This window comes from Oxyura jamaicensis, chromosome 23 (assembly GCF_011077185.1).
Source record: "Oxyura jamaicensis isolate SHBP4307 breed ruddy duck chromosome 23, BPBGC_Ojam_1.0, whole genome shotgun sequence".
Classification (NCBI taxonomy): Eukaryota; Metazoa; Chordata; class Aves; order Anseriformes; family Anatidae; genus Oxyura; species Oxyura jamaicensis.
The window spans coordinates 3,985,974-4,008,120 of NC_048915.1; the positions used below are offsets into that span (position 1 = coordinate 3,985,974).

At 45.3% G+C, this 22,147-nt stretch overlaps 2 protein-coding genes across 6 annotated transcripts in view; both read left to right on the forward strand.

Moving 5' to 3' along the window:
• Positions 1–5,570, forward strand: part of RSPO1 (R-spondin 1) — a 28,018-nt gene extending 22,448 nt beyond the window's left edge. For all 5 annotated transcript variants that reach the window (XM_035345652.1, XM_035345649.1, XM_035345648.1 and 2 more), the window contains 4 exons: positions 615–806; positions 1,555–1,704; positions 2,108–2,296; positions 3,130–5,570. In XM_035345652.1, the coding sequence (XP_035201543.1) occupies positions 615–806; positions 1,555–1,704; positions 2,108–2,296; positions 3,130–3,287 (689 nt within the window). In that variant the 3' untranslated portion in view covers positions 3,288–5,570. The remainder of the gene's footprint in view (positions 1–614; positions 807–1,554; positions 1,705–2,107; positions 2,297–3,129) is intronic.
• Positions 5,571–10,394: 4,824 nt separating this feature from the next.
• Positions 10,395–22,042, forward strand: GNL2 (G protein nucleolar 2). The gene is made up of 16 exons (XM_035345647.1): positions 10,395–10,552; positions 10,722–10,806; positions 12,019–12,113; positions 12,631–12,770; positions 13,702–13,886; positions 14,264–14,330; positions 16,031–16,189; positions 16,751–16,864; positions 17,630–17,758; positions 17,961–18,065; positions 18,176–18,334; positions 18,753–18,860; positions 19,184–19,614; positions 20,247–20,326; positions 20,974–21,068; positions 21,856–22,042. The coding sequence occupies exons 1-16, from the start codon at positions 10,489–10,491 to the stop codon at positions 22,003–22,005; spliced, it is 2,166 nt and encodes a 721-aa protein (XP_035201538.1). The 5' UTR covers positions 10,395–10,488; the 3' UTR covers positions 22,006–22,042.
• The last annotated feature ends 105 nt before the right edge of the window (positions 22,043–22,147 follow it).

Genomic DNA, 22,147 nt, shown 5'->3' on the forward strand with positions numbered 1-22,147 from the left:
AGAGCACAAGGCAGGATTACTCAGAGCGTTTCCCTCCAGCACTGCATGGCTCCCATCCCTGCTTGCCCTGGAGGTGCCCGGAGCGGCACCGCTGTGTGACCTCTGTTTGGGTGAAGTTCTGCTCTAACAAGGCATTTAGGCAGTGGGATGCTGTTTGTAGTTGGTGACTGCTCTGGGGTTCTGGACATAGCAGATCCAGAGCTGCAGAGAGTGCAGGAGGGCCAAGGAGTCCCCTGGGCAAAGCCATGCGCAGGGACAGGGCTAATGAATTATTGAGCTGGGTTTGATTTGTTTTCTCTGGGCGGCACTTATGTCAGGACATGAACTCATACTTTGCATCAAATATTTATGGCAGCTTCCCTCAGAGGGGGATTTGTCTCCAGGAAGCTGCTGGCCGCCCTCCAAAGAGCTGGCTCTTGCTTGAGTGGCAGTGCTCAGCAGTGATGCCCCATCTCAAGCTGGCCGTGGTGCCGTGTCCTCCCTCGTGGGACAACCCTGAGCCCTGGGGACCATCAGAAAGGACAAGGCTGGGGAAAAATCACGGAACTGCAGAGCTCTGGTGTCCCTGTGCCCATGGATGGGCGCTCACTGCTGCCTCTCTCCTGCTCTTCTAGTTAGCACCGAGCTGAGTCAGGGCTGTGCCAGGGGCTGCGACCTGTGCTCCGAGTTCAACGGGTGCCTGAGATGTTCCCCCAAGCTCTTCATCCTTCTGGAGAGGAATGATATCCGGCAAATCGGGATCTGCCTACCATCCTGTCCACTGGGATACTTTGGCCTTCGCAATACAGACATGAACAAGTGCATCAGTGAGTATCAGTGGTGTCTCCGTGCCATGGGCAGGTCGTGGTGCTCCTCTCCTCTGCCTGTCCACAGTCATGAAGCAGCTCTCTGAGTGAGAACTTCAGCCTGGGGCTGCCTCATTCAGCCAGAGCACCAGAAAGAAGCTGGACATGGAAAAACGTGATCATTTCCCTGGCAGTTTTGTGCAAACCACCCTGACGGCCAGGTTTCTGTCCAGCTCGATTTCTTTGCAGCCCATAGTGTAGCTGCAGCTGGAGCGGCTGAGACTGGGCTTTGTTCTCTCTGCTTTCCCACTTCAGCCAGTTGGTGCTCGGGCTGAACACAAGCCCAAACCTCTTCCACCCTTCCTGATTTCCACCTGGAAGCAGCTGCCGCAGCACAGTGGCTCTGTCCTGTAGCAGGGAACAGTGCAAAGAAAACTAATGTCCATTCAAGTAGCACAACCAGGCCTGGCAGGGCACCCAGAACCTCACCCTGGCTGCTTGCAGCCTCCTTGGAGCCAGGAGCAAACTGGTGAGAGAGGTCAGGAGCTTCTGGAGCCTTTGGGGCTCAGCTCTTTCACTTCCCATGCCTGCTCCCTGCCCACCCATACCCTCCTCAAGCTTCTCTGCCTGCACAGCCGCAGCCTCAGCCCTGGCACACGCACACTCAGCTCAAATCACAGCTCCCGTGTGCTGCTCGGGCTAGCCCAGCCTGCCAGCACTTGTGTTCGTGTCAGACTGTGTGATGGCTTTGTGTTTTTGTTTCCCCCAGAATGCAAAATTGAGAACTGTGAGTCCTGTTTCAGCCGAAACTTTTGCACAAAATGTAAGGAAGGTTTGTATTTGCACAAAGGGAGATGTTACGTCACATGCCCTGAAGGCTACTCTGCTGCCAACGGCACCATGGAGTGCAGCAGTCCTGGTAAGCGATGCTCAAGCACCTTCCACTGAGCTTTCTGTGCATCCATCAGGTCCTGTAGCATGTATTGCTTCGGGCTCACTTAGATGATAAACCCTTCAGAGATGGTGCTGTACTGGTGTCTAGTGGGTGTTGGTACAGGTGTCCCTGTACCCAGCCCTTTGGAGCCTGCTGGGCACTGTGGCACCACGGTGTCACTGCAAACTGCTCGTGGAGTGTGTGTAGCTCAGGGTTCACCATATGGTAGGAAAGGAGGTGCTGTGAAAGCCTGGGAAGCTGCTGGGGAAGCACACACTCCTCCAGTCTCGGGTGGGGAGAGCTGTAATGCTGCGGGGGGGCTCCTGGGAGGACGGAGGCAGCTGCGGAGAGACAAGAGTTACCTCTGGCCTTTCTTGCTTTCTGGCAGCACAATGTGAAATGAGCGAGTGGGGGCCCTGGGGGCCCTGCTCCAAGAAGAGGAAGCTGTGTGGCTTCAAGAAGGGCAACGAGGATCGAACGCGGCGGATCCTGCAGGCTCCCTCTGGAGACGTGTCCCTGTGCCCCGCCACCACGGAGGTGCGGAGGTGCACCGTGCAGAAGAGCCAGTGCCCCGAAGGTGAGTGAGCACGGAGCGTTTCACCACCTCTCCCCAGAACCACTCCACGTGGCAGTATTTAGCCTAATGGCCCAGCATGATAAATGTGCTGTGCAGCTCAGCACCTGTCTGTGGTACAGGTACTGAAAGACTTGAAGTCGCTCTGCATTTTGCACAAAGCTCCCCCAGGGACCCTGGTGTGATGGGGTAGCTGGGCAGACCATTGGTGGAGCTGGCACAGATCCCCAGCACGGCTTGCTGCCTGTCCTGCAGGCTTCGGGTGTTTTAGCTCCTTTGGGCAAAGAGCAAACAAGGCAGCTGAGCAAGCTCTGCGTGCTGCGCAGGTGGGAGTTGTCATCTCCTTTGTAGGAATGCTTAGGTCTGTGCTTTTCCCAGGAATTGCTGCGTCCACAGGATGAATGGTGGCTTGGTCATCCCCTTACGGGATGGACAAGATTGTGGCTGGGCTGACTGCTTGGAGGGGAACCGGTTCTGAGCAGTGAGTAACAGCACAGGACCAGTGAGCGGGGGGGGGGGGACGAGCCCTGCCTGGCTGCAAGTGGTGCAGGCAGCAAGGTGCATCAGGAAAGGGGAACAGGCTGCAGCAGCAGGGAAATGCAAGTGTCAAACCTCCTGCCAGAGACTGGAAACTGCAAAGCTAAATCCAGGTTTGAGCCCCCTTTCCTGTGTGTATTTAGGAACAGCTCACAGTACAAAGAGCAGGCTGGCAGGTGGGCACCTCCGTGGTTGGAAGGGGCTCAGCCACCCCTCGAGCCACGCCAGGAACCCATAGGACCCCACTGGGCGCACACATCCTGCCGGGAACCTCACTCCTGCCGTTTGCTTTACTGCAGGGAAAAGGAAGAAAAAAGAAGAGCAAGGAAAGCAAGATAATACCAATGGGAACAGAAATCGGAAAGACACCAAAGATGCTAAGTCTGGCACCAAGAAGAGGAAGAGCAAACAGAGAGGGGCCGTGGCCCCCGCCACATCTGCCAGCCCTACCCAATAGCTGCCCCTTTCCGTCACCTGATGGCAAGACTTCATTGCTGCTATGTATATGAAAGCTTTATTGAACCAGAGCACTGCTACACAACATTACACATGTTCCGAAAGACAGACATATACTCCTAGACTAGACCTGACAGAAGCCACATGCACGATACTTACGGAGGCTGCACCCCCAGGACGTGGACGGCACCCCTCCGGGGCGAGGAGCGCGAGTGCTCGCGGAGGGACGTGGCAGTGGGACGCTGCGGGGACAAGAGGTGAGAATGAACCAGAGCAAAGGACAAGGGCACAGGACCTTATGACACAGTGCCTCCACACTGAGCCAGCCGCCTGGCCCCGGCACAGCACGGTGGCAGCCTGGCGGACACGGCTGGGACTGAATTTCTGCTCTTCCAGACCAGGGAACTGGACTCACGCAAAGGCAGTGGCCTCTTTCTCTTCCCCCTCCCCTTTATTTTGTGTTTTAAGCTGTATGACTTTATCATTGAGAATAATACATGTTAAACGTTTGTGGTAAGAGGTCAGTGGTATCTGCCCTGAATCTGCTTCAAAGAGTTATTTCAAATTAAAAAAAAAAAAAAAAAAAAAAAAAAAGATGACAACCAGCTTCCTGAGTGTGTGGTTCATGCCTTGGCCCCTATGGAGGCTGGTGTCCCACAGGACAGAGACTCACTTGTGTGGAAGGGAAACACACAAAAGCTGTAAGAAAATCCCAGAAAATGCTGCCAGCTGCACTGCAGCCTGAGCTCAGCCCCGCAGCCCGCACAGGACCCACGCTGCTCCCCACCGCCCCCCAAGAAAGTTCCCGTTAGAGGACCCAGCTCAAGAAAATGAGAGGTTACAACACACCACAGGTTGCCAAAACGTTGTGACTTTGCTTGTACGGTCACAGCTACCAGACTCCACTCCGGGGTAGGGCCGGGCCTGTCTGTTTGGCCCAGCACTGCCCCAATGCACAGTAGGAGGGAAAGAAGGCGGGAGGGGGATGGCACCATTCAGATTCCATGAAGAAAAGCAATCGTTTAAATTTGATAGAAAACACTGGTCTCCGTGTCACCAATGGGAATGTCCTGGATTGAGCTAATATGCTCCTGCTCTGCAGGAACTGGCACATGGGCAGAGGAGCCAGGAGGAGGATGCTGCTGGATGGAGGCATGGGGAGACCGGAGCGGGCGCACGCTTCACTCTTCCTTTCTCGGCACAGAAAGCCTTGCCCTTGACATGACGTGGCACCTCACTCAGTTTCCCTTATATTTTAAATCGTGCTTCCTTGATATAAATACGGACAGACATTTAATTCCTCTGCAGTTCAGCAAAACCGTCTGGTCCCAAGGGATGGAGCCAGGGAGGTCCCCACCGATGTGCCACTGAAGCTCCTGGCTTCCCCCATGAGACAAGGGGCAGGGAAAAGCTGACCCCAAAGCTAAAGCTGTCCAACCCAAGTAACACTGCCCTTGCTTTTGTACCACTGCCTCTGCCTTGCCAGGGGTGCCTGTGGTGGAAAGCCCCTGGCACGTGGCTTTGGGTGCCTCCCCGGCGGGGTGCCGGTGCTCTTCCACGAGGGGACATGGGCGGCGCAGCTCTGGTAGGGACAGCCGAGGCTCCCCTCGCCCCGTTGCACTGCGGCTGCTTTGGCAGAGGTCAGGACGTGGGAGCTGCATAGTTGTTTCAGCCCCAGGGCTGTACCAAGCTCTCCGTGACTGCTCTGCTGGCAGCAAAACCTTTCAGCCCATCATCCACTTTGTGTTTAAGTAAACAAGAAGCCGTTATATCTTTTAAAGGGGATTCCATTTCAGCACAATGATAAACGACCAGCATACCAAGCAGAGAGAGAAAGAGGTTCTTAAAGCCATCCTTTGAGTTGTTTATGGATCGTGTTCAGACGATTCCTGAAGGCCTCCCAGTTGAAAGATCAGATCTCACTTTGCTTTCTAGCCTCAGCTAGCCTGTGAGATAAGTATTTTGTTTGTGACATGGCACTGCATGTAAGCAGAATCATTTCTCCCTTCCGCTTTTTAGCAGCAATAATCAGTAACCCTTTCATGAACTTCAGCTTGCTAATTCATAAACCACTCTTTCTTCCCTCCTGCTTCAGTATCTCAATCCAGTTCTCAACAAGGATTAAAGAGAAGAGAGGGTGCATTAGTAAGGTTTTAGACACTAAAGCTCTGTTAACTGACTGGATTCCCTAACTCATGGCAATATTAGTGCAAATATTTCAAAACTAAACTGCATATAATAAATCAACACAACATATCTTGTAGATTTTTCTAGATTTTTTTTTTTTTTTAGGAAAACTGAAGAACTTCTTTCTGTTGTACTCTTTTCCCTTCTTTCTTCCTTTTTCATAGTGAAATGGGAAGAAAAAGGGAGGAAGGCAAATGAAAGTTTAAAATGCGTATTAAGAAAATCCAGGATTTTTCAGTATGGATGATTAAAAATGAAACGGTTTTGGAAAAATTAGAAGGAATATATTAAAAAAAAAAAAAATCTTTTTTTAACCCGCTCGAGAATAGTGCTTATTCCCACTCTCAGACAGCTGGTTTATTTCAGAATTTAGAAACCTTTTGCCTTTGACCGATGTGTTTTGCACGCTGAGCTCAACAGTCCAAAACGGAGATCTCCTTAGATAGGTTGATATCATCTCAACTCACATGCACATGAATGCTCTCTTTTAGCCCATCAAATAAAATCTGTTGTGGTGTTCTCTCCGTGGCATCACTGTAAAATATGCTTCTTTAAACAAATAAATAAAGAAATGGGTTTGCTGAACAAGCTTTGTTTGTTTATTCATCAAAAACAGAGTCAAATTTCAACTGGTCAAAGTTATCTAGAAAGTGCGACTAAATCTCTCCTGAAGTAATTTGGCCACCCACCACCATCCAGAAGCCAAATGTACCTCCATGAGTCATGGCACAGAAATGCTAGTGCTGTGGATCCTGCATGTATTCATGTTCTGTACTTTGACCACCTATTTGCAGAACTGGAAAAATAGTTGCTAGATGTATAGACAGCCAGACAAATCCTTTGTAGGAAACTCCTTTGCATAGAAAAGGTCTTCATGTATACTCATGAGCCAACCCATGCTTATTCACTGTACAGACCAACTCAAAATTTGCAGGACAGTTTCTAGGTAGTTTACTTAGCTTTTGGGTAAATCTTCCTAGGTAAAAGGGAACAAAGTGCAAGGAATAATGCATTAACAGCTTACTGTTTGGAACTGTTTAGTTTCTATCTCATTTACTGAGATTTAGGAGCTGAGGCAGACAAATTTCACACAGGTTGGTTGTATTACATTCTTATCCTTTCTGTGCAAGATAAATCTGTATTTTTCATCAGCTACAGTCAAGTTAAATGTGTGCACGCATATTCCTCAGACAATAATTTACTAGCTTTATATCCCCATGGAGATGAAGGCAATGTGTAGACTTTTAGTTCATGTTTATGTTAAAATGATTTCTCACTCAGATGAAAGCTTTGATTAAAGGAAATATAGTAGGAAAGTGAAAATGGTTATTACTAATACTGTTATTTGGATTATACTGTCTTAAACCATTAGAAGGGCCCCTTTCTATATATTTTTACTTACAGCTTTTAAGTCAATAGCCTTCACAGGATGAGATGTTAGGCATAACAATTTACAAACAAAACAAAACAAAACAAAAAAAAACACCTCTATTAAAATGACAGAAACATCAGCTCTATTTAACCAGATACCTGATGGCATTTATACATATAATAGCATATTATACCCAACTGAATGCCAAACCTTACTGTAGCTGGAGCTGCATGCTAGAATCTCCATAATTTTTGAACAACAGCAGGATCTTTCTTGGAAAAATAAATAAAAAAATAAATAAATAAATATTTACAGCACAAGCAAAAATGTTGGGTTAACAGCTCGTTTGCCATTACCGCTGAGGCAGCTTGCAAAAAGGCCAAATCTAGGGATACGTAAGGCTAAAATGTACGGCACAGCGCATGCAGCTTTCCAGAAAGGAAGCTACTTTTCCTCACCATTAAAAACAAATAGCAAAAGTAAATTAGTTACATGTAAATGCTTTAACTTCCAGATTGCTAGTAAACAATTCCTATGAGAGAGATTTGCAGCCTAAGTTCAGAGAGTAATGCAGAAAGCTCTGTATGTCTGCGAGAACTGCACAGGATTCAGCATGACTTTTGCTCTGAGGGATTGATTCTGGGGGCACAGAACAGTCTTGGCTCTCAAAGTCCCTTTTCAACTTTTTGAATTTTTTGCTTGACTTCAGTGTTCTCCTCTCTCCTCCCTCTGGCTTTCCCCTATTGCTTGTAGTTGTCGTTTTAGGATCTCTTAAATCCAAGGCAACGATATCTGAGATCACTCCTGTTTTTTTCAGTTAAGGAGACATCAAACCTGGAGCCTTTTGCCAAGGAGCCTTGCCTCCCACTCCTGTAAGTTATATCTTTGAAAACTAACTCCTGAGAAACTGAGTTGGGAAAATGATTGTAGTGATAAATAATCTAAGGTATCTTCTGGCAGTGCTCTGGATGATTTTGAAAGATATGAAACTCACTTCTGTCCTTGTATTCTGCAGGGAATCACTGCAACATGAAGAGTAAGATGGCTGATGTTGCCCTTATCCAATTAAATAACGAAAAGTAGCTCAATAACACACTGAAAATGTGCTCTGAGTACAAGTCCAGTCTTGTTCTTAAGTCTTGGAAATCTATTTTTCTTTCATTTAATTGACAAAATCTGTAGATCATACAAGGAAGACAGTCCCTGCCAAAAATCAAACATCACTAGTTTTTAATAATACAATGGGAATAACCCCTTAGAACATATGCAATTATGGCAATGAGTCATTCTGATGGCATCACATAACCACATTCACTGGGATTTTGACAAGGAAGGGGCCACAGAAAATTCCAAATGATTTAAATTCAACAATGGTCAGGCTAGTCTTGTCTATGAAACTAAGGCCATTTGGCAGCTCTGCCGGGCCTGGCATACATCACTGAGCCCCCTGTCCTGCTCAGTACACAGTATGGACAGCATCCCACTGCAGACAATTTAAAAGGAAAAAAAATAAAAGAGAGAGCATGCATCAATAGCAAATGAAAAGCTGGTGAATCATGCAGCAAAATAAAATTAGTTTAGTGGAGTAAACTAAGCTGACTCGTATGTTAGCAGATAAGCAATTCCAACAACCACAGCTACGGAGATGCTGCAAGTTAAATACTAACAGTTAGCCTCAGTAATGTAGGTTTGATCCAGAAAAAAACTTGAGAGAGGTGAACACAGCTGAAAAAAATATATATTTTATTATAATTTGAATACAATTCCCATATGTTATTGGTGTAATCTTTCCTAATGGCAGAAAATTCAGGGCTATAGCCTACTCTGATTTGGATGACAGGGCTCACCACAAGCGATGCTGGGAACAAAGCGGTGCTGAGACTTCAGTGTCACAGATTTCAAAGTGGAGATCCAATGATTAACTCAGATGTATTACCAACAAAAGTTCTCCATGACATAACCTAATGTCTAACACTATTTCTATTCTTACAAAGAAAGAGACAGCAATTTTCTGGATGCATTCCAAGATATTTTGCTAACAATAAAAAGAGTGTTTTCTTAAGGAGAAGGAAGAAAGAGTGGGGGAGAACAGGGCGAGTATTACTCAACTATTTAGTCTAAAAATTTGAAAATCAAAAGGATCTTCTGACAGATTAATATCAACTCTAATAGAAAACACACTTGTCCTGAGAAAACTCTTCTACATAAGCCTCAAATCTGATAGCTTAAACAATTATCTCCAATTTGGAATTAATTTTTTATGCCCACATCACTGTGTATTTTTTAAATGCCCAAGGCATAGATAATTCTATTAAGAGGGGGAGAGAAAAGTAATAAAAAAACAACAAACAAAAACCAACCAACCAAACAAAAAACAACACCAGAAATCATAGGCTTAAACAAAACAGAGTGAAAATGCAAGACTGCCATCTTACAAAACATCTCACAAGTTTTGACTTATTAGGACTATGTGCAGCAGGGACTATGCACTACCTGAAAGCAAAATGCTGAAAATCATTAAAAGAACAGAATCTAAGAAACTCTGTTATTGCTCTGGACTTAGAAGAGCATTAGCAGAACTGAAAGGAAATTGAAATAGCCATGAATACTCTGCCGCTAATAAGCATTTAGAAATGATGGGCCAGGCCTTCATTTTGGCGAATGGCTCCCCAGTGTGCTGAGCAGCCTGGTCCCAGCCCAATCTCTGGTACAAATTAACACAATTTCAGTGGAGTTTTGTTAATTCCTCCTAGGTGAGGATCTTTCCAACTTCTAGTAAAAACTGGCAGTAACATGAATGTAGGCTTAGTCCTCAGACCTATAATTTGCCTAAATTTGATTTAAGTTATTGCGCTGTCTGTGCAACTCTTTACATGCAAACAAAAAAAGGGAGTGTTGTTATTTCTAAAATTAAAAAGTGGGCGCCAGGAAGCCAGGACAAAGAGCCCCGTGTGCCTATAAACACCCCTCCAACCCAACCCTGCTGCCAGCCAGCCCGCGCCCAAGCGCCAGCGCTCCCACCAGCACCAAGGAACCAGTTTGCTGACCACATGCATTCATTTGCAAATGGAAATAAGTACTAATGCCAAGCTCCCAAATGATTCTGATTATGTTTCTGCGAACAACACCATTTCAAAAAAGCTAAAAAAAAAAAAAAAGAACCAACACAACAATGAGGATTCTTGTGCCAGCGCCCTTTTTATTACAACGCCTTTGAACGCCTGCAGTCCCCCTCGTTGCCCGGGGCGGACAACGGAGGCCGGGACAACTGAGGGACAACGGGGACCGCTCCTGCCCTTCTCGGGCACTGCGGACCGGGCTCCCAAGCACCGGCGGGGCCTGGCGGGCACCGGCCGGGGCCGAAGGGGCGGCGGGGCCGGGGGTAGGCCGCAGCGGGCCGGGCCGGGCTGGGTCGGGCCGGGCCGCGCCACGCGTTGCCATGGCAACCGGAGCCGGGAGGGGAGGGGGGAGGCCTCGAGCGGTTGTCAAGGCAACGCGCAGGCTCCTGCGCAGTAGGGAGTTGAAGTCGGCGGAATGACGTCACGCCGCTGCCCCCCTCACGCCGGAAGTGGTTGTGGCAGCTCTTCCGGCCCGGTGCGTGTGGTGGAGCGGGCGGCGAGAGCGGTCCCGGAACAGCGGCGCCATGGTGAAGCCACGGTACAAGGGCCGCAGCACCATCAACCCCTCCCGCGCCAGCACCAACCCTGGTACGTCTGGGGACGTGGAAAGGGCCTTACCGGGACGGGACGGGACAGGACAGGCCTTACCGGGTCGGGTCGGGTCGGGCCTTTGCCGGGCCGGGCCGGGCCCGGCCTTACCCTACTGTACCGGACCGGGCCGTACCGGGCCGGGCCTAACGCTGCCTTCTCTCCTCAGATCGCGTGGCTGGCGCGGGAGGCAACAACATGCGGGACCGAGCCACCATCCGGCGCCTCAACATGTACCGGCAGAAGGAGCGGAGGTGAGCAGGGCCCGGTCACACCGGTGCTGCGGGAGCTGGTGTGTGGCGCTGAGCGGCCAGGCCCCGCAGTCTGTCCAGTGGTGCGGGCTGGGAGCTGCGCAGAGAGGTGCTGGTGACTCGACTGGTGACAGAGGGCCTGCTGGTTGGAGCAGAGCCCCTCCTTTGCTCCGTGTCAGGAGCTGGGAAGCTTTATATCAAGGTCCAGCCAGGCCAGTGATGCTATCAGGGAGCGTGGCTCAGCTGGAAAACACATGGCATGGAACAGCTGATACGATCTCGCTGGAATGTCACGTACCCTAAATGCTTCCCTTGAACCCCAAATGCTTCCCTTGTGTCCAGCTCAAAAGCTCACCTCAGAACATCTGAGGAGCCTGATGTCCCCAGGGCTCTCTTACTAAGAGATTCCTTTTCTCTACGTGAGAACCTCTGGCTGCGGCACAGTTCCCACCTTACAAACACGATCCTCTGCCACGTGGTGGATGCCGTCGGGGTTACTTAAGGTTCTGGTTCAGATTAGCAGCTTTGTCTTGTTTTGCCAGATTCCGCTTTGTTTTGAGAGAGGACTGGGGAATATGTATTTTAAAAACTACTCAACTTAAGCCAGGTTTCAATGTGGAGCTTTATCTTACAATCAGCGTTCAGTGCAAGCTGATGGGTTCAGCTGATTGAAAAGTTGCATGCGAGCATGAGAGAAGAAAGTGTTATTTGTTAGAAAATCATACTTCAGTGCTCTTTGCACCCCAGTATGGCATTCATGTGCAACCTCCGTGAAGAGTTCAGTCAAGCTGGAGTGTGAATTAGGAGTTTTGAGATGTTTTGTAGGGAATTGGCATGCTATTTTGCTCTGTGTATCACATGCTAACTTTTATCCCTTGTTCTTAACTTGTCCCCAGGCCAATCTTCTAAATACGTGTAGATACTTGTACTCCCATGAAAAAATACAGAGTTCAAATGACAGAAACTTAGTGAGGTGTTTTTCAGAGACATTGCTATGTGGTTTGACACAGAAAAATACCAGGACAGGATCATTTGTGACCTTTGAACTGCAGCAACAGGGGAACCTTCCAGTCTGGTGTCGAGGTACCTGGGGTACCAGTTCAAAAGGAAGGGTGTTTCTGGATTTTATGGATGCACTTCTACTCTACTGAAGAAAAGCACTAGAGGGGTGTATGCTTCATTATGTATTTATGTGCATTCTCATTTTTCACTTAGAAACAAGTATGGCAAAGTGATTAGACCTCTGCAGTATCAGTCAACAGTGGCACCAGGCACAGTTGCAAGAGTGGAACCAAATATTAAATGGTTTGGTAAGTTTCTTTTTTTTTTCTACAGTCAGACTCAACAGGCTCAGAAGTTGTTGGACTTTGTGTTTTTTAAAACACTTTGTGTTTTTAGAGTGTGAGTATTTAGGAATTGTGATCTCAGTGCTGTGTGGGACAGATACTGGGAAAGAAGACAAAAAAAAAACTGCTGTCGTAGGCAAGGGCATTGGCTCACACCTTGCATGTCCCTGTACTTGGGGTGTTTGCTTCCCATACACTGCTAAAAAGTGTGTTTTTTTTTGTCTCCTTTGGTTATTTTGTGGGATTTTCCCACGTGTACATACGTTTTAGCCTGTGTATTTTTGGAATACTTGTCAAAGTTTCTTTAAATTATGGAAAAGAACGGGATTGGCTTATAGATGCCAAAGTTGGGGTTGTATCAAGTAAAATCTTCTATTTCTTGTCACTAGTATTTTGATTCCAGATGGAGCATTAATATTTTATTAATCTACCCTGTGTCTCTGAAGCAGTTAACATGGGGAATGTTGATTCTTACCTGCAGGAAATACCCGTGTGATCAAGCAATCATCCCTGCAGAAATTTCAAGAGGAAATGGAAACTGTCATGAAAGATCCGTACAGAGTGGTCATGAAGCAAACCAAGTTACCAATGTCCCTTTTCCATGATCGGATTAAACCTCACGTAGGTATCGTTCATCTGCACCTTGTGAAGGCTGGGCTGTGTGCACAGATGTTGTGAATAATATTTACCTGTGGGAGATTTGATGTGTTTGTAGGAATATTGGAAGGAATTCGGGCAGATGACCGGGGGAAGGATGTTTTTGAAAACATATCGCTGTAATACTTCTAATTCCTCCTGTGAAAGACCTTTTTTGAGGATGCGTCATGCTGCGAGCACGCTCTTGTGCCATGACTCCAAGCTCAAATATGTGCTTTTTATCTTGAACCAGACATTCTTGTGTATGCAGCCGCCTTTTCAAGTAGAATCAAGTTTCAAGTACATAATTTTAGTTATTACCAGGCTTCTTTCATAAAGTCTGAAATATTATTTTGGATTATTGCTAGGTATTTTTCATGTGGAAATCTGCCAGGTTTGTGTCATAAAAATGTTTCCTAAATTGAAGAAAAGGTTACCGCAAACTAAAATGTGCATTGTAAAAACAGATGACTTCTTTCAGCTCTGAATTGTATGCTGTTCCAGTAAAAGTTGGCATTCATTACAGGCTTTAAAATCTATGATTTTGACTGTAATTGTCCCTGACAAAAATCTGTGAATTTGGCGAGATTTGTGCACTTGTTAGAAAAATAAGAAATGATCAAAGATAGCAGCTAAATTTTCATCATTGTAACCTTAATTACTTTTGACATCATTTATGCAGAAAGAACCGAAGCATAGTTCTTTGGCAAGTGCAGTGTGTTTTGTTGCTTATTAAATATCCACTCTTATGTTTCTCAAAGATTAAGCTGCAAAACTCAAACATTGTTAGGGAAGTGCCTGTAACTCTTGTCACAGGTTGCAGAGTTGCATTGAACTAAGGTCTTGTACACTGCGTGTCACGAGAGATGAAAAACAGTTTTCGGGTTTTTCTTTTTAACAACCCATCTTTCCTTAGACCTCCAGAGTTCACATTCTTGACACAGAAACGTTTGAAACAACATTTGGCCCCAAAGCACAGAGAAAAAGGCCAAATCTCTCGGCAAGCGATGTGCAGTCTCTGCTGGAGAATGCTGAGGCCTCATCGGAATCTTACGATCAGGGCAGGGACCGGGACCTGGTCACAGAAGACACCGGTGTAAGGTAAATAGAAAGGAGAAATCATTTTTTTGTTTACATACCTTGAAAGTCAGCTTTATTTAAAAAGTACATCTAGTTCCTTCATCAGTGCTGCTACTGTCTGTTGAGTAAGCAAAGTGAAATCAGTTGAAGTTGGTTGGGCCTTGTATTAGTTCTGTTTTGTCCCAGTATATTTAACTGAACTACTGCTCCCATTGGACCCTTCTGTCTTCATTCATAATTAATTTCCTGTTGCATGTCTGAAAATCTGCAAACTCAGATTTTGGGTTAAACAGGGGACTGGGCCTCCCCTCTTTTGTCTGCAAATAGCCAAATGGCTTTAGAGAAGAGCACTGTAACTGTTGTTGTGGTTGCTGATGTCTCTGGTAATCCACTTGCAGGGATGAAGCACAAGAGGATATATACAAGAAGGGACAGTCCAAAAGAATCTGGGGTGAGCTCTACAAGGTCAGTAACATTTATAATTTGCAGCAGTTATTTTTGTCTTTTTCAAAGGCCAGTGCTTTGGCACAGCATTGGAAATGTTGTACAGCAGTAATCAGAAAAGCTCTGAAAACTCTTTGGTTATAGATCTTGCCATGGTAGGGAAGCTTTGATGACAACTGAATTTGTAAAGTTTCTTAGAAATGTTAAGACTGTCTTCATTCCTGCAGAGATGTCCTGAGTATGTAATTTGCTTCCTCGTTTTCCTGTTAGCCTAACTGTACTGAGTGACTTGACACCATACACCCTTTTCTGACATCGGTCTGGTACTGGTCCAGTAAATCAACTGGAACAGAAAAAAACAGCTGTAGAAGAGAGTAAAGATTCATTTTCACATCTGTGCTTGACTGAGCTTGATTCTTGAGCTCTTGTCCCAGTGGGACAAACATCTGTAAAATACATGATCTACAGATGGACTGGCAGAGCCAAAGGTCTAAGCTTTGCTTGGAGTCCCGGGGCTTTACCAATAAAGCAGTCAGATACTCTTACATTTCATTACACTGAAAACATCTGGCACGTTGATAGGCTCTTCTTTGGACTGCTCTGATGTTCGCGTCACTGTTTAGCCTGGAGAAGAGGAGGCTCAGGGGTGACCTTATTGCACTCTACGGGTACCTGAAGGGAGACTGTAGCGAGGTGGGGGTTGGTCTGTTCTCCCAGGTGCCTGGTGACAGGACGAGGGGGAATGGGCTCAAGTTGTGCCAGGGGAGGTTTAGGTTGGATATTAGGAAGAACTTCTTTACTGAACGGGTTGTTAGACACTGGAACGGGCTGCCCAGGGAAGTGGTGGAGTCCCCATCCCTGGAGGTCTTTAAAAGACGTTTAGATGTAGAGCTTAGGGATATGGTTTAGTGGAGGACTTGTTAGTGTTAGGTCAGAGGTTGGACTCGGTGATCTTGGAGGTCTCTTCCAACCTAGACTATTCTGTGATTCTGTCCCAGTGAGTCACCTTGACTGCTAGAGGAATGGTGCTGAGAATGAGTTGGGGTTGTAAGAGCAGTTTGTGCTCTCAGTGACTGTCATATGTGAAATTGCTTGATTTCTTGTACTGAATTTCTGAGTGTAGCTTAAAACTTTCTGACTTAGATCTAAAAGCAGCGGGGATGATAGAGCAAAACAGATTTCAGTAAGGTGCTGCCAAAAATGCAGGAAATAGCTGTGAAACAAATTCACTTGGCTTGAAGCAAGTCGTAAACTGACAGCTCCCTGCTGTAGATGCTTAGTGGACTAACAGCAGGTTCCTACTTGGTTGTGTTTCATACTGATCCAGAAAACACTCTTTATATCCCAATCCTTTATGAAATGATCTAATTGAATTGCAGCAGAATGGGTGGAGAACATTGTTTTTGTCTGCTAAAGCAATTAGTTTTCCTGTTTGGTTGCAGTGTTTACTTTCCCAAGTGCTGCAAACGTCTTTCTAGTGCATAGGAAGCTATAGGGCATAAAGACTACAGGGCTGTCCCGCCTGAATTTGGAGGGGAGTGGCGGAAGAGGGAGTGGAGGATCAATGGGTATTAGTCTGAGGTTCTGTCGTGGGAAAGTAACAGTTGTTCACGAAGGATACAAGGTTTTTAAATTAATGATACAGATTAGAAAATTACTAACATTCATTTTGGAGGTTTATGTCTAACACTTTCCTTCTGTGTGTTTTTTTTTTTTTCCAGGTGATAGACTCATCAGATGTTGTTGTTCAAGTTCTGGATGCCAGAGACCCCATTGGTACTCGCTCCCCTCATGTGGAATCTTTTCTGAAAAAAGAGAAACACTGGAAACATCTCATTTTTGTCCTGAACAAATGTGATCTTGTTCCTACCTGGGCTACTGTAAGTATGGTCCTGCCTGTTGTGCTCTGGACCTTCTTTGTTCCTTTTGTATCCTTAACTTTAATTCTGTTACCAGTCCTCAGGCTGGTCTCAAAGGGCGTAATGTAACTGGGATAATGGGAACTCTCTGCTTGCTTGCTATAAAAGTAACAATTACCATTTAAATCAGTCCAAGTTTGGCTCAGTTGAGCAACAGTCACCAGCCACAAATTCTCTACTTCCTCTGTCTGGATTTAACAGTTCAACTGATATCTCCAGAGTGTGCTAAATGTTAGTCCGCTTAAGATCCATATCCACCACAGCTGGTCTGTTTTATATTGTTAAACTAATTAGTTTTAGCTAGCAGTGAAGGCGTTTTTGGGAAATTGTCTTTTTATAAAAACAATAGCCAGTGCTTTTAGCTATTGGGTTGGTGAAATGCTTCAAAGGTTCTTACAAAGCAATTTTCATAGACAGCTGCATTTGTGACCCAAGCGAAGATGCTGTCTTCTTCTCATAAGCAGATTGTTTCACCACCTCTGCAACACAGAATCCCTAACTGAGCAGTATTTTCCTCTTTAGAAGCGCTGGGTTGCTGTCCTTTCCCAGGAGTATCCAACACTTGCTTTTCACGCCAGCCTCACAAACCCTTTTGGCAAAGGTGCCTTCATACAGCTTTTAAGGCAGTTTGGAAAGGTACAGAACAATTTGGGGGCTTTGTATTGGGGATTTGTTTTTGCTGGGAGGAAGGAGGGTGGGGAATGCCTGTGGGATTTTTGTTTTGTTAGTGTTTGGGGTTCAATACACTTTCTTATGGCCATCATTCTGTGGTGAGCAAATAGAAAATATTCCTTCAAACACATTCAAAAAATGCACACCAAACTGGGGAGATCCCAAAGAGCTGGTTTAGTTGTCATTGTGTGGCCTCAGTTTCTTGTAGACAGAGTATTCCATTGATACTCCTAGGTCTGACTTGAATGTATAGAAGAAGGGAACAAACATATTTCAGGCCTGTTAATGTCAAGCGTGTATGCATAATATGTTAAGATAATCTCATTTTAAGTGTCTTCGTTTTCCCAAGAAAGATGTTTTCTCTTGTCTTGAACTATATACTGTCCCCAGCTGCTGCTTGTATTTGCTTTGTTTTTCATCCTAAAAGGTTTCTGATTTAATACAAGCAATTTTAAAGCAGCAAGGAATGCTGGGGGCTCATATCTTCCCCTTGAAGTAACAGTTGTCTTCTTCAGTGTTTGGAATTCTCGGATAGCAAGTTGGTTGCACCTTTGTACATCTCTCCTGCTAATTAAAAAGAAAAAAAGAGCAGATCTTTTTATTTTTAAATCTGGTAGACTTTAGAGCCCTCTTTGCTTTCCAATACAATGAGGACAGAAGCTGCTAAAACTGTAACGGTAATTCTGTCATTTTCTATGAAGTATTAAAAGAAATGTTGTTTCTTAACAGTTACACTCTGACAAGAAACAGATCAGCGTGGGTTTCATTGGTTATCCCAACGTTGGCAAAAGCTCAGTGATCAATACGTTACGGTCTAAGAAGGTCTGCAATGTGGCTCCCATCGCAGGTGAAACTAAGGTAAGAAGAGATTCCTTCAGTAAAGAAGCGCAAGGTGCAAAATGTCCTGGCTACCTAACAAGAATGCCAAGTTAAATTCTGTTTGTGTGTTAATACCAAGTTTCTAAGATGACTCCTATATTTTAGAACTGCCTATTTAAAAGCAGAACAAGGGCTGTTCATGGAAAAGGAGGTAACACAGGTGACTGCTGATCTGTTTCAGGTGTGGCAATACATTACCCTGATGAGGAGGATTTTTCTCATTGACTGCCCAGGTGTCGTTTATCCATCTGGAGACTCAGAAACAGACATTGTGCTGAAGGGAGTGGTATGTATCTGTGCTAAATGCTGGAAAACTCTTGCTGTTGTCATTGTGATGGGTTCAAATAAGTGAATGCACGCTTTCCAAAGGGTTGATAATTTAACATTCATTTTCAGGTTCAAGTTGAAAAGATTAAAAGCCCTGAAGATCATATTAGTGCAGTGCTGGAAAGGGCCAAACCAGAGTACATCAGAAAGACATACAAAATTGATTCCTGGAACAATGCGGAAGACTTCCTTGAGAAGCTTGCTTCTAGGACTGGAAAACTGCTAAAGGTGTGACAACTTTAGGACAAGAGAATGGCCTCAGGTTGCACCAGGGGAGGTTCAGGCTGGAAATGAGGAGACATTTCTTCTCAGAAAAAGTGGTTAGGCTTTGGAATGGGTTACCCAGGGAGGTGGCAGAGTCACTCTCCCTGGGGGTGTTCAAGGAGAGGTTGGACATCGTGCTTGGGGACATGGTTAGTGGGTGGTGGTGGTGGTAGGGGGTGCCTAAACCAGGTGATCTTGGGGGTTTTTATTCCAACTTTAGTATTTCTAGGATTCTGCCATCTTCCTGCATTTGCAGGCTGGAAGTGTGTGTGGGTCAGTTTCTGCACTGAACCTGGGAAATAGGAATGTTTCATTTGCAAAGGTAATATAAAGGTGGCATGCCCTGCAGACACGGACAGAAACTGTTACTGGATTCTTTCAGGGTGGTGAGCCTGATGTGCAAACGGTCAGCAAAATGGTTCTCAATGACTGGCAGAGGGGCAGAATTCCGTTCTTTGTGAAGCCGCCAAATGCAGAAACAGGTCCCCAGGTGAGGATGTGACGTTCGTGCCTTTTCTTCCTGCGTATTACTCAGTTTTCCTAATGGTATTCACTGGTGCTTTTGCTGGAGTGCCTTGGGCAGGGCATGTCTTTGGGCTCTGACTCTAGTGATTAAAGTGACACTCAAAGTTGGTAAGTACATGGAGAGGATGAGGTGGCAGTGCTCTTCCACAGAACTGTCTGAGCTGTTTTGCAATCATCTACTAGCAGAAATGTCAGTAGTTAATTGTCTTAGGTTTCTTCCAAAGAGATCGTTTGGACAGACTGACTCTGTGGATAATATTATTAAATCTGTTACACCCTTTCTTGTAGCCTCCTGCGTTGGAAGGAGAAGGGGCGATGACATCAAGCCAAGATAATGACAAGCCGGAAATCTCTGAGTTGGCAGCATCAAGTGTGGAGCCAGTAGAAGAGAAGAATAATACAGACAATGAAATTAAGCAACTCATGTCACACGTTCGGCAAAACTTTGGGAGGATTAATGTGGCACCTCAGTTCTCAGAAGAAGACCTGGTTCCTGTAGATGTGCCAGGCTTTGATGAAACAGACAGTGATTCTCCTGCAGAGGAGGAGGAGGAAGAGGAAAATGAGCAACATCAAGATTTGTTTGAGAATGAGTCACAGGTGGCTGTACAAGGTGCCAGGGAGAGCTCTCAGGCAGTTCTTAAGGATTTGGAGGAGAAGATTGCAAAATGCAAGAAATTTCTGGATAGAGCCAAAGCCAAGAGATTCTCAGCAATAAGGTATCTGAATGCTCAGCGACTCATGTATTTTCACAGGGGGACAAGAGGGTTAATGTGTTTCTGCTGTAGTTTCACTCCATTTTTGACTTGTTGCCATGGCTTCTCTAGTTAAGCCATAAATATTTTAAATTTGGCTAGGCAACAGTTTGTTTTTGAAAGAATATTCCAAGTCCTATTGGCCATCGTAACTAAAAGTGTTCTCACTTCTGGAAAGTTGCCTCTTATCCACAGGTTTCTAAACCATAGTGTATTCTGGGTAGCAATATTTCTTTCTTGGATCTCTCCTTGATCTCTCCTTTCTTGAGCAATACTAAGGCTAATGTCCTACCTGGATATGCGAATTGGGTCTCCATGCATGTACAAAGAGTATCCTAGGTCGTACAGCAGGCCCAGTTTTAGCAGAGCTCATCCACCAGCTTTGTGAGGATGAAGATGTCAAAGTTAAATTTTGTCCCTTTGTGCCAAGCACAAGTCCAGTAACCCCAGAGACAAGACTATTGGAATCTCTCTTCCATGTGAAGGCTGTGGCTTTGATGTCAGACTACTGGGACCTGCTGGAGATGGATCACTCCTTGCAGGTGGCTACATTTTGTATTATAACAGTCTTCTATTCCCTGTTTTATCTTTTGTAGAATCCCTAAGCAGCTGAGTGAAAAAGTGTTTGCAAAATCAATGCAGAAGTGTGAAGAACCCAAACAAAATGAAGACAGAGGTAAAACAAGATTAGTAGATGTTCCTGATCTATAATTAGAAATAAACGAAGCAAGAGAGGGAGTTAAGGGGAGGGTGTTCATTAGTTCCTGACTGCAAGTTCTTCTTTCCCTTATTTAAATCTTTCCATAGCAAACCTAAGGGCTGCCTCATGACCTTGCTTTAGCTTTTCTGTAGGACTGGATAGTCTGTGTAGTAAGATGTCCTCTACTAGTGAGTGAAGATAAAGTGAAGACAAATGTTGTGTTCAGAACAGTGCTGCTGTGGGCAGATTTCAGTCTGAGCAACATCCGTTCCACATGGTACAACGTTATACAGCCGGGGATGGAAGTGTTTTATGACACTGTAAAAGCACAGAGCTACTTCAGGCTATAGGTTTTACTGCTTTTGAGAATCTGTGTCTTCAGTTTCCAAAGCAAGTTTGATTAAAGGCAAAATAATGTGGGAGAGCCTTATTCCGACAAGAGCGGTTTTCATTGTAATGGAGTGATTTTCTGGTAAGGGACACGCATGGGTTTTTGATAAAAACTGTTAAAGCATGTCGAAGGATTGCTTTGCTGAAGTAGATGGGGCAGTGACTCCAGCCTTAAGTTCTGTGAGATGGGTGTTTTGGAAGATACTTGAGTATGTGATCATTGCTGTTTGCAGGCAGCACGGAGAATAAAAGAAAAAGGAAAGCAGAAGAGGAAGATGACGATGACCATTTGGCTGAACAGCCTTGCAAGAAGCTTACATCCAAAGAAGTGAGTGAGATCTCCTGTAGTATAACAGACAGGCAGAGTAATAGAGCTGGCTTTTTTCTACATAGCTTGCTCAGTATCACTGAAGAGGTTTGAGACCTGGCACTATTAGCAGGAAGAGAGCACAAGGCCCATAGGTGAGGTGGGGGGAATGTGAAGACAGGGTGACCTGCTGCTGACACGAGATGTGACAATAGTGTTCCAGCTGAGCATGGGCCCCTAGGAGGGACAAGCTGGTGACAATGACAGAAAGAGCGTTGAAAGGGAGAATCCTTTGTAGATAACTGTTCTGCGTTCAGTGTTAGCTTGCCTACTGGTGCTGGTAAGAGAGGAGCGATCTAAATGCTGAAGTGCGAAAATTAGGACCTAGGTGGGCAAAAAGTCCTTAGCAGTTCTGTTCTGTTTTCAAAGGGAAATGCCACTGCTATTTCCTGTTCTTCTTAATCAAGTCTGAACAATTCTTCCAGCGTAACTTAAATACTACGTGAGAGAGACTGTTTGTAGGACCTTAAATAGGATTTGTAAGCAAATCTTGTACAGCAAGGGGTTTTTTAGAGCACTGCTAGGACTGTCAAAGGGGAATGGAAGACTGAACTCTGTTCATGTATGTTTGGTCACATCCTCTGTTAAAGCTCTCTAACGTGACCGTGCACGTGAGTAATGTTTCCTATTAAGTTATTTATTTCACTTAAGGTATTGGAATACAAAGCAAACACCATTTAAAAGAATGCAAACAAATTCAGGCTATGGATACTGTGGACTTGCTAATATGTTTTGTGTGTATTTACAGAGGAGACGAGCTGAGAGGCAGCAGCGCTCCAAGAAAGTCGGAGTCCGGTATTATGAAACTCACAACGTGAAAAATAAGAATAAGAACAAGAAAAAAAGTGGCTTGGAGGCACAAAGATCAAAGCACAAAAAATATAAACATAAGCAATAACTGCTTATTCTATTAAATTTTACTTAAAACAGCTCTAGTACGCAGTGCCTTTTTTTAATATAAAACTTGCAGTTCCTAGTCTGTTTGCCTTGTCTGTCTTGTTCCCAGGAGTAACATCTCGCTCTTTCTCTGCATCATCTGA